We start from the raw sequence: 17,346 nt of genomic DNA, 5'->3' as shown, positions 1-17,346 counted from the left end.
AAGAAGAAGAAGAAGAAGAAGAAGAAGAAGAAATGCTATCTGTAACAGAGATGCCCATGGATCCTGCTCTGGTCTGGTGCTCCCTACGAGATGCAAAAATTACTATCACAAGAAATAGCCCGAGAGCAGAAAGGATCTCATGATCCCTAGTACCCAGCTTCTCATTCCTTTCTTGTCTCTTCCTTAAGGGATAGCAGCCATAGATTTTAAAATAGTCACCATATGTAAAGACTCTCTTGTGAGTCCTAGATGTGACGTCAGAGAAATAATGCCTAGAATTGTCACCCAGAAGACTTTTCCAAATGGCCTCAGTTAGTTCGTAGTAATCACTATCCTGAGTATAAGACATTTATGCCAGCTACGAATTTGTCCCTTGGACAGAATGCTATTACGAAGCAGTGTTACAAGAATGTAGAAAAAAAAAAAAATCCCAATCTCAGCAAACTGGAGAAAAGTGAAGACATGTATGTGCCTTTCAAAACTTCAAAGGAATAATGCAGAGCCCAGGGGGCTCTGTGTAAAGTTTTTCCAGGCTTAGAAAAACAGTGTAGTGTGAAATCTGTCAGATTAACATTTTCTCACACACACACATGGAAACATGTCTAAAGTTTAAGTAAGAGACTAATGAAACAGGAAGGCCAAGTCTTGGCTGTGTTTTCTGGATGATGCAATATAGTGTAACAGGGAAGGGAGGGTTGGGAGGCCAGAGTACCAGAAACTCAAGTGTGAAAGGCAGAGCTGGGCTCAGATGGATGGGATGCCATAGAACTTGAGGGGATTTTTTTTTTTTCTGCTAACATTCCTTAAAAGTGTTTCCACTCTGGTTGTGACCGGGCTATTTGCCTACCATGGAGAAAACTTTATAGAAGGTTGGAAGTACACACGTTGCTGCTTTCTGTAGATGTCTCAGGAGTCACTGCATGTCTAACACCGAATCCTTGATTTTCATTTAAAATACAAAGCAATTCTACAACACTCGCCAGCAGTTTGGCATTTGGCCGGTTTTGTTCATACCACAGAATTTTGGATTGAGGAGGCTTTGACAGAACCCCCACCCATGCCCCTGACACACCTAGTTCTGAACTCCTTGATGGTTCTGATACTGTAAGAGGAAGGCCTTGTGACCACTGGTGACAAGGAGTTGTCCTTGCCACTTACTTTCTTGTCACTTAGCCAGGCATTGCAAAGATGGTGGAGGTCTCTGCAGACCTGATTTAAAAAAAAAAAAAAAAAAATGGATGCAGCTGAGAGAGTCCCTGAGGTTTCTTCTTTGCACTGAGAGGAATCCCGCATGCCAAGCCGGTCCTTGCTCTAGACTTGGAGAACAGTCACTGAAAGTTGTTGAAGTCACACTTTGCCACAGCACCAGTCCTCCAGTTCCATCTGTCCATGAGATGGAGGGCTTTCTCTAGGTCTATTTCCTCTTTGCACAGAAAGCTGTAAGCCATTTCTGTGTGTAATATTTACTTGTAAGAAATGGGCATAGATATTCTGAAGGAGTGACAGTGCCCTTCCTTGGGCAGCAACAGAAGAGTAAAGTTTGGCTGAAATCTGTCTGCTGCTGCAAGCACTCTTAGTGGCTCTTTGACCTTTCCTCGAATTATATTGCCAAGATGAAAGAAATGTACTTTGGTGAACAGCCTGATAATAACAGAAAGACATAATTCCAGTGCTCATAATTCTGCACATCATCTCAGACTTCCCACTGAGCGCCATGCTTCAGTATCTCTGAAGAGACCTTATGAAGAGACATATATGAAGACACATATGTCTTAGTCAGGGTTCCTATTCCTGCACAAACATCATGACCAAGAAGCAAGTTGGGGAGGAAAGGGTTTATTTGGCTTACATTTCCATACTGCTGTTGATCACCAAAGGATGCAGGACTGGAACTCAAGCAGGTCAGAAAGCAGGAGCTGATGCAGAGGCCATGGAGGGATGTTCTTTACTGGCTTGCTTTCCCTGGCTTGCTCAGCCTGCTCTCTTATAGAACCAAGACTACCAACCCAGGGATGGCACCACCCACAAGGGGCTCTCCCCGCTTGATCACTAATTGAGAAAATGCCTTACAGCTGAATCTCATGGAGGCACTTCCCCAACTGAAGCTCCTTTCTCTGTGATAACTCCAGCTGTGTCAAGTTGACACAAAGCTAGCCAGTACAACATATCTCCCTCTGTGAGGGAGTGTAGTTCAAATTCATCTTAAATGGGACCAATAAAGACTCTTGCTCTCCAGTGCCAGCGTAAGCCGAGCTGATGTCATACTTCACAGCAGTAACAGAACAGCAGTAGCCAGGATTTTTGGAGCACACATTATATGCCAGGTCCTGTGATTTCACTCTCTGTAAATGACATCATATAAGCTAGAAATTACCAATAAATGACAGATGAACCATAGTTCTCAAATGAGCTGCTTTCTGGTTCTTGATGTTTTCCTCAATGTACTGTGTGACCTTGAATAAGCCACGTCTTAGCAAGAAAACTAGGGAAGGGTGTCGGGCAAAGGTTGGAGAGGCAAGGTACGGATTGGTGGTAATTTGTGTTCTTTGCAGCTCATAAACATGGTTTAAAGTAGATTGATAAGGCTTAAAGTCAGCCGTCCAGTAAGCATGGCAAGGTATTATTTACCTACCAGGGAATGGCTTTCTATTTGCTGTTAAAACTTACATTATACATCCCAGAAATAACCAAAGGAAATGGATCACAGACAGGACACTGGGGATACAGAGTCCAGAGAGCACAGACTGACTGAAGGACTCCTCTGCATGGTGAGGATTCCTGAATGCAATGCCTAAGAGGGAAAAGTGTCCCAGACCATTGGTGACTGAAAGTTCCCTTTCAATTCCAGCTGGGGGAAATGGAAATGACCCTGAGATACTGGGCCCATATATATTACTTTCTAATATTGGTATTGCACTACCAGGCAAGCAAATGATGTTTACAGTGGAAATTCATACAAAGACCCAACTGGCTCTCTGGAGGGGAGCACTTTTTAAACACTGTTGGTCAGAATAGAGCTTCCTTGAAAATTACTAGAATGTAGAAGTTGCAGTGTGTAGCTAAATTTAGCCACAGGCATATTGCCAGCAGGACATTATGTCCATACTTTAATGAAACAAAGGCATTAAAAAAAAAAAAGTGCGAGAAATCCAGAGAGCAGATATCTGGAAGGTTTCTCTGGCCTTCGAGCTACATCTCTTTTGTATTTGATGACAAACAGCTCAGCGACTTCTTGCTCAATATTCTAAATCTGGACTGTCTGCTTCTCATCCTGTTTTCTACCTCCTCACCAAAGCACAGGGGTCATTCCAGTAGCCTTGGATCTAGGGAGGCTTAGTCCATCCGAGATGCTACTATACAACATAAACGCTTACACACAAGCTAGTCTCTCGGGCCCAGAGACTGAGGAGTCCAAGTGGAAGGGACCACGCGCTTGGCATAGGGTGAGGTGTGATGTCTGAGTTCCTAGGTGGCTGACTTCTTGTCATAGTACAGGGTCTCTTTTAGGCCACTTGTAAGCGTAGGTAAGCCGAAGGCAAAACCTTATGAAGAGCTATGCAGAAAAGTGAGTGGGTAAAAGAAGGAAGACCCAGGACATTAAGGTTTAATAAAGTAGGAAAATAAAGTTCTCAGCACCAGTAAGAGGGTGACCAAGGGGGTTGCCAAAACCCACTCAACCAGGGACATTTTATTAGTCTCTGGCCAAAGACTATCATAATGTCATTAGCTAGTCAGTTAGAACCCCCCCCCCACTTAATGCCTGATCTCCTGCTTCAACCAGAGAGAGGGTCATATTCCATTTTCATGTTGTTTATCCAGCCATATGTGGTCCAAGCTCCCTTTGTCCATCTCTGGATCTGGCTTTGTGACTCATTGACCTAAACTGTCTGCTAGCCTTTAGTCACTGGCTGGTATTGCTACCTCTGACCCTGAAGTGCCCCTGGTACAGTTAATTACCCTAAGCTCTTTGTTCCTCTGGACTACAAAGAAGCATGCAAAGGTGTTCTTACCCAGTCCCTTGTCTACAGGATGGTCTGCAGATGCGTTCCTGAAACAGATGGAGGCTTTTGCAGAAGCCAGCCTTCTCTTGAAAAGTAGTCATGACAACTTTTCATGATTAGTTACGTTACAAGCCAAGTATGTGGAAGGACAACACTGACTTCCAAGGGTTCCTCCAGGGCTTGGCCAGGCAGCAGGCCCAGAGCCCTGCCCCTCATCCCCCTTTAGCTTGGTTATCTCATATCAGCTACAAGTCCCCATCCCTCACCCTCAGTGCTTCAGGTGTGGCCTTGCATTTACCCTGAATCTTCCTTCTAACCTACTGGTAATATAATATGTAACTTGTATTTTTTGCCATTTTCCTTACTGTCTAGGAGAGTAGTTCCCAACTTGTGGGTCAAGGCTGTTTTGGCAAACCTCTATCTCCAGAAATATTTACATTGCATTTCATAATAGTAGCATGATTACAGTTATGAAATAGCAACAAAAAATAATATTATGGATGGGGATCACCACAACATGAGGAACTGTTTAAAAGGGTCAAAATATTAGCAAGGTTGAGAACCACTAGTCTAGAAGAACATAACTCCTTCTTCATTAGAAAATGGCAGAATAAGCAAAGCTATTTCAGGAACGTGTCTGCAGACACGTTGTCCCGTAGACAAGGAATTGGGTAAGAACGCCTTTGAATGCTTCTTTGTAGTCCAGAGGAACAAAGATATATCAAAGGAATTTATCAAAGGAATGCACTAGCAAATGGGAGGGGGTCCTGATAATGAACTCGGGACAATTTTGAGCAACCGAGTAAAAACCAAAATGCAGTGCTGAATTAAAACCTAAATTATAGAGGCCAGGAAAATGGCTCAGTCAGTAAAATGCCTCCTACCCAAACAGGAAGACCAGGGTTCAGATTTCCAGCACCCGACGAAAAACTATGTGTGGTGGCACATGTCTATAAATCCAGCAACAGAGGAAGAGAGGGTAAAGTGACGCATCCCTGGATGTCTGGGCCAGCTAGCTTAGCAGAACTGATGAGCCTGTTTTTAGTGAAAGACACTGTCAGATGAAATAAGCCCTTTCTTTCCTAAGTTGCTTTTGGTAATAGTGTTTATCACAGCAATAGAAACCTAAGACACCTTTGTATGCATATTAGTGGCAGAAAAGAATGTATTCAAATGTGACCTCTTGAAAATACACAGTTAAATGCATGTAATAATCCTATGTGTTATTTATAAATATACAATAATTGCACATACACTCTGTGGTGACTTGAACAGGTTTGCTCCCCATAGAGCCCTGTGTTTGAATGCTTGACTCATAGGATATGGCACTATTAGGAGGTGTGGCCTTATTGGAGTGAGTGTGGCCTTGTTGGAGGAAGTGTGTCACTGTGGGTGAGGGCTGTGTGGTCTCCTCTGCTGAAGTTCAAGCCAGTGTGGGACTGCCTTCTTCTGCTGCCTTCTTCAAGATGTAGAACTCTTGGTTGCTCTAGCACCAAGTCTGCCTGCATGCTGCCATACTTCTCGACATGATGATATTGGACTAAACTTATATTTTGTATTGTGAGCCTAGCCTTTAATGGCTGAGCCATCTCTCCAGCCCCTGGACTACACTTCTAAAACTGTAAGCCAACTTCAAGTAAATGTTCTCCTTCCTAAGAGTTGCCTTCGTCGTGATGTCTCTTCAATGGCCATAAAACCCAAACCAAGACATAACCATTACTTAAATATATGCATGTAACAGAAATAAATGTCAGTGAGGATGACATGCCAGCCCCCCAAACTCAGGGTGAAGTCCAGGAGAAAGAAGGAGGAAGAGCGATGGGAAGAGGTAACTGTGTCCCTGCGCTTCTTTCTTTCTCTTACTGTTGCCCACAGAATCAAATGTGGCAAGAGCTAACAGCAGTTTAGTCTGAACAGATCTGTGTGCATCTGCTGACACTCATTGTACCTATTGTCCTATCTACCTGACATTTTAAATCCTTTTTCTTGTGGTATCCATTTAGCCACTGACATGGTGGGCAAGGCTCTTTGGGGTCCTTGTTTACTTGGGAAGACATTTTTCCCTCCGACATGTGGTGGCACTTTAATGCTTCTCCCTTTCTTCAGTCTCTCCTTCACACTCTGCTTCTGATGTTAGGGTACCCCAACGCCAGCAAGCCAAGCAAAAGGACTAAACCTGGCCCAAGGGGAAAACGATCCCCTCGATTTCCCGAGGCATCTGAGAATAATATGCCATTTTGTGCTTTATATGTTCCACAATCCTGGGTAGCAGGTTGCATTTCCATTAACAGCCTGGGAGATGGAAATCGGAGGCATAGGTAATGATACTTTCAAATCTCTCTTTTGAGTAGACAATTAAAAGACTCGCCGTAGTTATGAAAGGAATAAAAAAAAAAAAAAAAAGCTCTTGCAGTAGTTTTGTTAGAAATCTCCAAAATGTGTAATAATTAAAACCTATTTATATGGCCAAACATTCCTTCCTTTTCACAGATAAGCAACTGAAAGGTTCAAATAATTATTTTAAATAAACACAGACACAAAGACTCTAAAACATAAATTATCAGGAAACTTTCTGTCTTAAAAACAAAGTTTAAGGGACTGCAGATGGTTCGATGACTAAGGGCATGTACTGCTCTTACAGAGTTTATATCATCCATGTGGAGAGCTCACATCCACCTCTAACTCCAGCTACAAGGGAACCAATGCCCTCTTCTGGACTCAGGCGGCATTGCACTGATATCCACATACTTACACAGGAATGTATACATATAATTAAACATAAAGTAATAAATATTTTTAGAAAATGAAACAAAAGGTTTACAGGGATGGTGTGATTTTTACAAAGCCTGTTCTGTCATTGAAATGTTCCTGATAATGATTGTGAGCTTGTAAAATACCCTCATTGCTTTGCGGACGCTAACATGTTATAATATCATTAAATTGTTCAAATATGAAGATACAATCCCATTATTTTTTAAAATGTCTCATTTCACATCTAAAAGAATTCACAGATTTTCAAGCTAACTAAATTTCAAAAGATTTTTAAACCACCTATTTATCTGGATTTAAATGTAAATATTAGTTCCCAGTTTAATTTGTAAAAATTAGTTTAATCCAAACATATCAGGCTTACAGTTGTTGGCTGTCTCAGCTTATATAATACTGCCTTGTAGAAATCAGAAGGTAGACAAGCACTGGCAGCTTAGCCAGTCTAGCTGATGATGTCAGATATGCCTACAGGACGTAGGGAGAAGATGCCTGAAACTGCTTACAGAGTCTCTTGTTCTCTTCTACAAGAGCTGATTTTGTTAGGGTCATCAGACCCTGGTCTTCCCATGCTTCTAGGGGTCTCAGGATAAGAAAAGTCTCCGTTGTTAGTCTATCACGATGAATGACTAAAGCAAATAATAGAAGGCATCATTTATTTGCAGCTTACAATTTCAGAGGGTGAGTCCATGATCATCATGGTGGGGAACATGGTAGTGAGCAGGCAGGCTCAATGCTGAACAGTAGCTAAGAGCTCTTGAGACCCAATCACCAGGCAGAGAAAGCACTGGGAGTCGATCAGGCTTCTGAGACCTCAAGCCTGTCACCAATGACACACCTCCGCCAATGGAATCACATCTCCTAATTCTTCCGAAAAGACTGAGGTCCAAGGATTCAAACTTATGATCCTATGGAGGCCATTTGCATTCAAACCACCACAAGTACCAAAAATCGGCGAGTGCTGTGGTGGGTCGGAGTCTCTCAATGAAAGCTTCTAGAACCAGCTGTCCAACCACATTCTTGGACCACATGCAAATGGGAATTTGATTTACTGTTTCTCAAAATTAATTGTAAGCATCTCCACTGGAAAACTCACCTTGAGGGCCATTATGGATTATCCTGATTATTTTTTTTAATTCTTAATGACATCAAGAATTAACTTGTATTCATATATAAATATTACCATATAATGAATCATTTTATAAATAGAAGTTGAAAATATATTCTTTGACAAAATACATTTTATAAATGATCATGTTTCATAAATCTTCTAACAAATTAGTAAAATCCATAGAGCAAATTGTCTAGTCTATCAATCTACAGTTATCTTCTTAATTGTAATATGTTATTGCATCATACGGCTTTTTATATTGTTCAAAGAAGCTTCTATTTGAGCTATGACTTAGAAAAAGAAAATTAATCACTTCCCCTCCCCCCACCCCCAGTGAGTTTCATAGAATCAGTAATATTTTAATGGCATGCAGACTCCATAAGCAGAGTTTCTTTTCAAACATACAAAAAATATGTTGTTTACATTGCTGAATTCTCCTACTGTTCGCTAAATTAACAACTATTTCATTACAATGTTCTCTGCTCTTCTAATAGTAAATTTAAAAAAGAATTAAAAATCATAGTTAATCACATGGAATGAGGCAGCTGGAGATAAAGGTTGGAGAGGAAGGCATGATTAATAAGAGACTTCCCAACCCAGCCTGACTGGGACCTGTGCCTTCCCAAAGTCATGGCTGTTCAACATGGCAGATGAGCAGTGACCCATGTGTTCAAAACGGCTTTCTAAAAAGTTAGACATGTGTCTTAGTCAGGATTTCTATTCCTGCACAGACATCATGACCAAGAAGCAAGTTGGGGAGGAAAGGGTTTATTCAGCTTACATTTCCATATTGCTGTTGATCACCAAAAGATTCAGGACTGGAACTCAAGCAGGTCAGGAAGCAGGAGCTGATGCAGAGGCCATGGAGGGATGTTCTTTACTGGCTTGCTTCCCCTGGCTTGCTCAGCCTGCTTTCTTATAGAATCCAAGATGACCAGCCCAGAGATGGCACCACCCACAAGGAGCCTCTCCCACTTGATCACTAATTGAGAAAATGCCCCACAGCTGGATCTCATGGGGACATTTCCCCAACTAAAGCTCCTTTCTCTGTGATAACTCCAGCTGTGTCAAGTTGACACAAAATTAGCCAGTACAACATGGAAGTGGTGAAAGCGTGTAAAGATCACATGACATCTCTGGTATCAGTGCAATGTCCTAGTATGTAGTGGTTTTCCTACTGACCATTTAGGCATGTTTTACACGTGTAACCGTACAGAGTACAAGCTTGGTGAGAAACCCCCTTCAGGGACAGGTCGGGAAACAAACTCTAGAAGCTTGCCAGTAATCTTGTGTTGGTGTGAACTGTTGACTCAAAGTAAAGTCATTTGAGAGGAGAGAACCTCAATCAAGAAAATGCTTCCATAAGAGCATGCTGTAGGCAAGCCTGTAGGGCATTTCCTTAATTAGTGATCAGTGGGGTAGGGTCTCAGCCCATCATGAGTGGGGCCATCCCTGGACTGGTGGTCTTGGGTTCCATAAGAACTAGCCAGGCGTGGTGGCACACGCCTTTAATCCCAGCACTCGGGAGGCAGAGGCAGGCGGATTTCTGAGTTCGAGGCCAGCTTGGTCTACCGAGTGAGTTCCAGGTCAGCCAGGGCTATACAGAGAAACCCTGTCTTGAAAAACCAAGAAGAAAAAAAAAGAAAGCAGGCTGAGCAAACCATGTGGAAAGCAGTTATTGTAGAAAATTGGGGACTGTAAAGTGAATAGCTCTTGTAGTGAGATAGCCCTTCTTCTGCCTCTCAGTGGGCTTGCATAAAGGTCTAATAAAATGGGTTGTGGGTGTGGATGAGGAAAAAGCACGGGGCTAAGCATTAAGCCCTCATTCAGAACAGCAGGAAGGGAAAGAGCACACCGGAGGGAGGGAGGGGAGAGGGGGATGTGGGGGCCCTAAATTCCAGTGATACATCTCTGAATAGTGCTATGGAGAATTCTTAACATACATACTTCCTACCTTTCCTCTTTCCTTCCTTCCCCCCTTCTTTTCTTTTTAAAGAGACATTAGCATCCCTTAGACTCTACTCCTCCCACAACCATTCTCACCTCCATGTTGTAACTTATTCTTAGTGTCTTAACTCCATTAAACGTGTTGGCACACAAAACCTTCTTTACCCAAGGCATGTCCTGACAACAAGTTGACAAGAAATTCGAATCTGACTCCATAGCAAAACAGAGCCCACCAACTAAAAACAGAAATTCAGATTCTGACTGCAAATGAAATTGTTTTGTGGTGCGGTGGAACTTGACCGCAGGGACACTGGCAGTCCTGGGAGTACTGCCAGAATGGGATCAGGCTCAGCAACACCCAGTGATGTATCAGTAGTGAGATGGAGTCTTCAGTCTCACGCTGCCATCTTTGTTTTCCCATCCCAACCTCAAAACCGGTTGGAATTGTAGAAATGCCTCAGGATCTCTCTTCTCTGACCTACCCATCTCATCTCTATGATGAGGATCTCTCTTCTCTAACCTACCTATCTCGTCTCTATGAACTAACTGCCCACATCATGCATTCTTCTTCTTCCTCTCCCAACATTTCCTGCTGCCTACTCTTGACACTCAAACTCAGGAAGGACTTCATAGCCCCTTCCACTGGAACACCCTACTGAGTCTCTGAATGTTCTGTGCTGGCACTTTTCTTTTGATTGTCAGTATCTAGATGAACCCTGGAAAAGGAAAGGCTGAACTGATGATCTAATGCCTGGATACTGCATAGACTTCTGGAATCCCAACACTAGGAAGGATATGAAATTTCAACTGCAAATGTCCCATCTAACATGCAAACATTTACTACCGTATACTGTTCTCTCTCTCTCTCTCTCTCTCTCTCTCTCTCTCTCTCTCTCTCTCTCTCTCTCTCTCTCTGTGTGTGTGTGTGTGTATGTGTATGTGTGTGATAGAGAGAGAGGGAGTGAGGGAGAGAGAGAATAGGTCTTACACTATTAACTCTGTTAAAAAGATATTCTAAAATGGGCAATTAATGGATAGCCTGTAGCCATATTTTGAGGTTTGAGTTTGATATGGTCCTAAAAGACTTATATGTTTAAACATTTGGTCGCAGGCTGGTGGCAATATTTTAAGAAGTTATAGAGCCATTAGGACATGTGACCTCTAGAGGTAAGAATTCTGTCCCTGGCCCACTTCTGACTAGGGCTCACTGTTCCTGATCCACTGTGATATGAAGGGTTGTGGCCACCTGTGCTCTCCCTTGGCATGCATTCCCAACATGAGAGTGTACATACTCTGAAACAGAACCCATAATAAACCCTTCCTCCCAGGAGTTGCTCCTGTAAGGTTTTGTCACAGTGAGGAGAACAGTAAGAGAAAATATTCGGTAGCTTCTTGTAGTATGAACAATTTAAGCTTTTCCCCAACTAGCTTACAAATACATGAGACTCCAACTATGGTTACTTTATTTGGCTTCTAACTGCAGGCCTGGCTACACACACACACACACACACACCCAGCAATTCAACCCAGATACTTGCTGTTTCTCCTCACTGTGTGCTCCTGGTTCTTCTCCCCTCTGTCCCCCAACCTGGGCACACCAAACCCACCCACCTCTAATCGCTCCAGTAACTGGCTATAGCCAATTGTATTTAGCCAATAGTTTTAAATAAAAAAACAAGGTTTGCAGAACAAAAGCTTATAAACATGAGAAGTCACTGGTAGGCGTAGTCCTTCTGGTATAAAATGCAGCACTACAGTACATAATTCTGCCCGTTTGGTGAGGCCCAGGTGCTGAAGATGAAACTGCGAGTCTGAGTCTTCACCATTGGTGTGGAAATGTGCAAATTCAGACTGCAGTGAATCACAGTATTGTTTGGAAAGGATGAAATATTGGTTATGATAGGAAATGGTTTCTTTTTGTGACCACCTGAGGGGAGTTCCTATGGAATTTCTGATGGAGCCAAACTAGATCTAAGCTAAGGATGCTGAGGCCTCTTCTAGTTGAAGGGTGGGACCTCAGAAGTGGAAACGTCCTGCTCAGATTAACCCCAAGGTATCCAGGTTATCCAAAGAACCTTTCATACCATGTACTCTACAGAAATCGCCATTGTCATCTAGGGCTGCAAAACGCTTTCAGTAAGTTTTAGGGTTCTAAATGGAGAAAAATACCTCATCCTCTTTTGATCTTTATACGTTTGATTTTGCCTTCAATTGACATGTGTTAATTGTACAGGTTAATTTACTCAAACATTTCCTTTTAGACATATTATTTTTCTCTTAATTACTATGTATGAATTGTACATATGATATGTTATTTTTATTTAAAACCTAATTTCAACACAAATTTCTTACTGAGTTTAAGGAAAACAAAAAGGCCTATATTAAAGGAACTTTATTATGGGAACTGCTAATCCATTTTGCATCTGGGAAACTGAAGAGGGTTGAGTTTCCCTTTTGCTTTTTTTTTTTTTTTTTTTTTAATAAATCCAAGTTCAGCAATGCACTTACACTGCCCCTCCTTGTTATAGAAGACACAGCACAGCACAGGTGGTTTTTGTAAGGGAGGAATGTGTGATGTTTGAGGATCTTGCATCTGAATGGAGTATGCTAATCCACAAGAAAGGAGGTGCTCTGGAAAGAAGTTGCATGTGGGAGGCCTAGGCAGGTGCATTCTGTGCCTTCAAGATTCTGTGTCTTCAGTCTTTGTGGGCAGTTCCAGGCAATCCAAGGCTATACAGTGAAACCTATTTGAAAAAAGAAGGAAAAGGAAAAGAAGGGGGGGAAGAGAAAAAGGAAGAGGAGGAGGAGGCAGAGGAGGAGGAGGAAGGGGAGGAAGGGGAGGAAGAGAAGAAAGCTGGATAGTAACTTCTTTTAGAAATAGTAAAATCAGGAGGCTGGGGGGACGGCTCAGTAGTTAAGAGCATTGGCTGCTCTTGCAGAGGACCCCATGCCCATACCCAGCTCTCACATGCCTTACACTGTCTGTAACTTCAATCCCAGGGATCCAACACCCTGTTTTGTCCTCCCTTGGTATCAGACATGTATACAGGTGAAGCACCTTACACATAATATAAACATATGTTTACAAAGAATCAGCACACGCAGTGGAAAGATGCAGCTCACCCGCGTGGCAAAGCTTAGTCATTTGTTAGCATCGTTTTAAAAGAGCACTGCATGGCAAATGGATTCCTTAATATGTCACACTGTCAATGTTTCTGAACAAATTATATTTTATACACTTCCCCATTATATAATCAGGAATATTGAGGATACATGGTAGAAATTAGCTTTTAAAAATAAACCATTTCTAATTTTAACAAGCATTGTAAAGTCCTTTTTCAAAGTAAGTCATTAATTGCCAAGCTTTGAAAAACTCAAATTACCCATAAATGAAATTTGACAGAGATAGATTTCACAGAAATTCTACTATGTAATATTTAGCTTTCACATCTGAGCTGTAGAACTCTGACCAAGTGTAATATTTGCTCCCATAATACTGGAATTTTTGCAAAGTCTGACCTGAAATGAAATATTTGCTCATTTAGCTGACCTCACTCTCATATTGTCGCATATTTGGCATTTCAATAATTCTATAATTTTGATAGGGCTGATTTCAACTAAAATATAAATTTCTAAAAGGTGTGTGAGGACTTAGTGCAGTCTACATTTTAAATCAATATGGAGATTTTGTGGCTAAAAGCTCTAAGAAACAGAAGCATTTCTCAGGAACTATGTTTTCAGTCCTTAAAACTCTTTCCTTCTTGCCCTCCCTCCATTCTTCTCCCCACCTCTTTTGAAGTTTTGTTTGTATGGATGTTTTTGCACCACATGCATACAATGCCCGCGGACGCCAGAAGAGGGCATCAAACCCCCTGGAGCTGGAGTTACAGACAGTTATAAGCTACCATGTGGGAGCTAGGAATTGAACCTAGATCCTCTGGAAGAGCAGTCAGTTCTCTTAACCACTGAGCCATCTCTCCTGCTCCCCTTCTTTCTTTCTTAGCAGGAATGTTACAATCCTCTAGTCCCTACTTCTCCTTAACTGTGAATACCTGATTCTTGGTGTACCTGATCCAATCAAATATGCTACTTGCACATAAACTCTTTTCTATGCTAGGCATGTCCAGAAGGCGGCATGAATAGATATATTTCCTGTTCAGAAGAACTTAAAATTTAACTGGCAGAGAAACAAGCCAATGAAGTAACAGCAATAAAAATTTAAATTGTGATACATATAAAATTGTTGTGGGACAGAAGGAAAATACTTTGGAGACACAGGAAGCCCTGAGGGTACCAAGGAGATAGAATGAGGCATGGAGACTTGGTAATATCAAGTAGTAAGATGAAGACTTTGATGTCTCTTTATCATGTCTGAGCCTCTTCCCAGCCCAATTGCTCAAGCTAGCAAAATCCTAAGAGTTGTTCAGTCCTGTATACAGTCCTGTGCATGTATATTGTATGTCTCAGTATATATTATGCAATTGTGTAGCTGTGTATCTAGTCTCAGATGCGTTAACCTGTCACAGTTGACCGCAGCTATCCGCATTTCTTTGTTTTTGAATAGGTTGTTTGGGATCAAGTCTGTTATCCAAACAGACTGCTCCAGCACCTGGAAGATCATAGTAAACCCGGACCTGTCCTGGTATCACCATGCCAACCCCATTCTCCTGCTGGTGATGTACTACACGCTGGCCACGCTGATTCGCATCTGGCTGCAAGAGCCTCTTGTAAGGATCTGGAAATGTTTCCTGAGCTTATCTTCAAAGTGCCTAGAATCTCTGGGAGACATGGTTTCAGCAAAATGGTAGTGTTTACCCACATTGGTATCATTCTACAATTACCAAGTGAATGCCAATCCTATCTGCACAGATGTCAGCTCCCCACTGACCCCTGTGTGAACTGCTACAAGTGGCAGTGGTAATAACAAAGGAAGGTCAGGTTATATTTGGCACTCATGAAGCCAATAGGCAGCATGCTGGCTATTTTGTGTATCCTTCTTTCCACCCTTTAAATAACTAAAAAATGAATACTGTGCTTGTCTCATAGGTGAGGGAAATGAAGCATGAGAGATACGTGTTCTGGCATCGCACACTTACTGAGTGGTTCTGATTGGATTCAAGCCCATCTTTGATAGCAATGTTAGTCTTAGAGACCATACAACCCTCAGGATAGACACCATCATAAAAGTTCAACTCCCACTGGTGCCCATGGCTTCCGCCGGAGGCATGAGGACTGGGACATCCCACTCAAGCACATGGGACACTAGCTTGTTCCCTATAGGTATACCAACAAGGCCACGGCACTTTGAACAGGAAGACCAATGCTTGTGTGTTTCCCAATTCTTCTCTGTCTTCTGTCCACTCTTGTCTCCTAGATGGATGGTCAATGTTGCGAGGGAGGGGGTTGATGTATGTAAGAGGTGCCTTTCTTGTTTCCATCTGCAGGGGGGTGCTGTTCATGCCTGCTGAACCCAGCCCAAGATGCAACCTCATTGGAATTTCTGCTAGCTTTGGGGCCTTGGAACAGTTTCTTCTTTTCTCTTTCCTTCTTTCTTTCTCACTGAGTGTGCTAGAACCACATGTTACCAGTTTCAGGGGACACATCTTGAAGGCCAAGAGTTTAATGTACTAACTTGGGGGTCCAGTATGAAGTAAAATAACACTAGACAAGGCCCATGCTCATTGAAGCTATGCATTCTACAAGGAAAACCAACCAACAGACAAATCAACAAATAAACAAAAAACAACTCCCCCCAAGAGTAAATGCAATACAAATTAAACAGTGTCAAGGAAACCAAATAAGGCATGTGCCTCCTTCATCCCTGGCAGAACTGCCACCTGCAGAAAGAAACGAGAATCTTATCTCCTTCTTGTATGGCACTCTGCCCCCGTGTCACGCATGGAGGGTAGCAGTAACTAAGACTAGGGTCTCAGATTTCATCCTTATTAGTTCCCTTTGCATGGGTGTCTTCCTATTGGGACCCAACTGGTGGATACAAAGTAACAAATTAGATCCATGAGGTGAGAAGGAACAAATCTTGTGTTACACCTTTCTCCAATTCCTTTTAAAAATTGGCTGCACTGATAAAATACTTTAAGATTTGAATTATGTTAGCTTCCTCTACAAACACACACACATATATATACACACACATTACAGAAGTTAAGACCTTCAAGTACTTAAGAATTTCTAGTGTGCTTAGCTTTCACCGTGGCATCCCGTGTAGACATCCAGGTAAGGTAGCAGCATGGGGACTGCTCTGTGAATTCTTCAGGCTTGTGTAGTGCTCTAGCATCAGTGTTAGCGTCATGGGGTATCTCTGGAGCTGGGGAGACAGAGACAGCTGGCAAGGCAATCTGAGCTATGGGCTTTGCAGGCAACAATAGGATTCAAGCTAGTTCCCGTGGGGACAAATGGGACATGGCCCTTAGCCATGTGAAGCATTTCAATCTGAAATTTAAATAGGCTGAAGCAGGAAAGCATATTACTGAGGCAATGTGAGAAGACAAGAGGCCGTTCACACCATAGTTTCAGAAGCTCTGGCATATTCGGTGAAGAAGGCCAGCCAACAGGTGTGAGTGAGGAGGTGAAAGTCTGTCAGATATGTACAAAGGCAGGGAGGGGGTTAGGAAAAGGAGGAGGAGATTGTATCAAAAGGTAAATACCGGAGGGATGTTGGGAAAACATCTGAGCCCACTCTGGATTCTGGGCCTCATTACTGTGTGAGCGCTCCAGTTAAATTGGTTAAATACCTCATCACACAACAGGGTTACTCCCCAGTGAGCCCAGCATCACTTGAAAATACTCTTTCATCGAGAATGCATTTATAATGCTCCTGACCTGCTGACAATCATAACCTGTCATAACCTCCTTTAAGTGTACTCAGCCTGCAGTTGCCAAAGTCATATTGCAAAGGCTACTTTATAATAGGGTTGAATATCATGTGCTACTTATATATAGTACATTGACTGATTAAAAAAAGAGGATTTGCGGTAGTGTTCACCTATAACAGCAGCTTAGGGTGGGTTAAAGTAACGTTTCTACTGAATGCTCATCACTTCCAATCGTTGAGAAGAGCAGCTATGTTGACTCACCATAAGTTGGGACTGTGTATATGTGACTTCTACCTGGCCTCTGGGAGGTAGGGCATTTCCCTTGGGTGCTCTGCTGCACACTGGAGCCAAGATTGGGCAGTGAGCCCAAATCCATACTTTCTGCTTTAACTAATTCCCTTTTTATGGGAACACCTTTGTCAGAACAACATCTGAGTCTACTCCGTGGTTTCTGTGCCTCATTACTGTCTGAGAGCTCCAGATAAATGGCTTTTTACTAAATATCATCTTGCTGTGCATGGTGAGACACGTTTGTGATCCTGCACTCTGGCACTCTGGGGGCTGAGTCAGGAGGATTGTGAGTTTTAGGCCAGCCTGGGCTATGTAGCAAGATACTGTCATTAAAATAAAAGTTTTAATGAAAGCTTCGTCAGTGAGAGGCTTATACTATGAAGTGTGTACTCTTTTA

The 17,346-nt window shown here is 42.4% G+C and overlaps 1 protein-coding gene across 2 annotated transcripts in view; it reads left to right on the top strand.

Moving 5' to 3' along the window:
• Positions 1-17,346, top strand: part of Piezo2 (piezo type mechanosensitive ion channel component 2) — a 372,708-nt gene that overhangs the window by 255,695 nt on the left and 99,667 nt on the right. For both annotated transcript variants that reach the window (XM_029547036.1, XM_029547035.1), the window contains exon 8: positions 14,390-14,552. In XM_029547036.1, coding sequence (XP_029402896.1) covers positions 14,390-14,552 — 163 coding nt within the window. The remainder of the gene's footprint in view (positions 1-14,389; positions 14,553-17,346) is intronic.

Source organism: Mus pahari, chromosome 15 (genome assembly GCF_900095145.1).
Source record: "Mus pahari chromosome 15, PAHARI_EIJ_v1.1, whole genome shotgun sequence".
NCBI classification, from domain to species: domain Eukaryota; kingdom Metazoa; phylum Chordata; class Mammalia; order Rodentia; family Muridae; genus Mus; species Mus pahari.
This window is presented reverse-complemented; position numbering and strand designations above follow the sequence as displayed.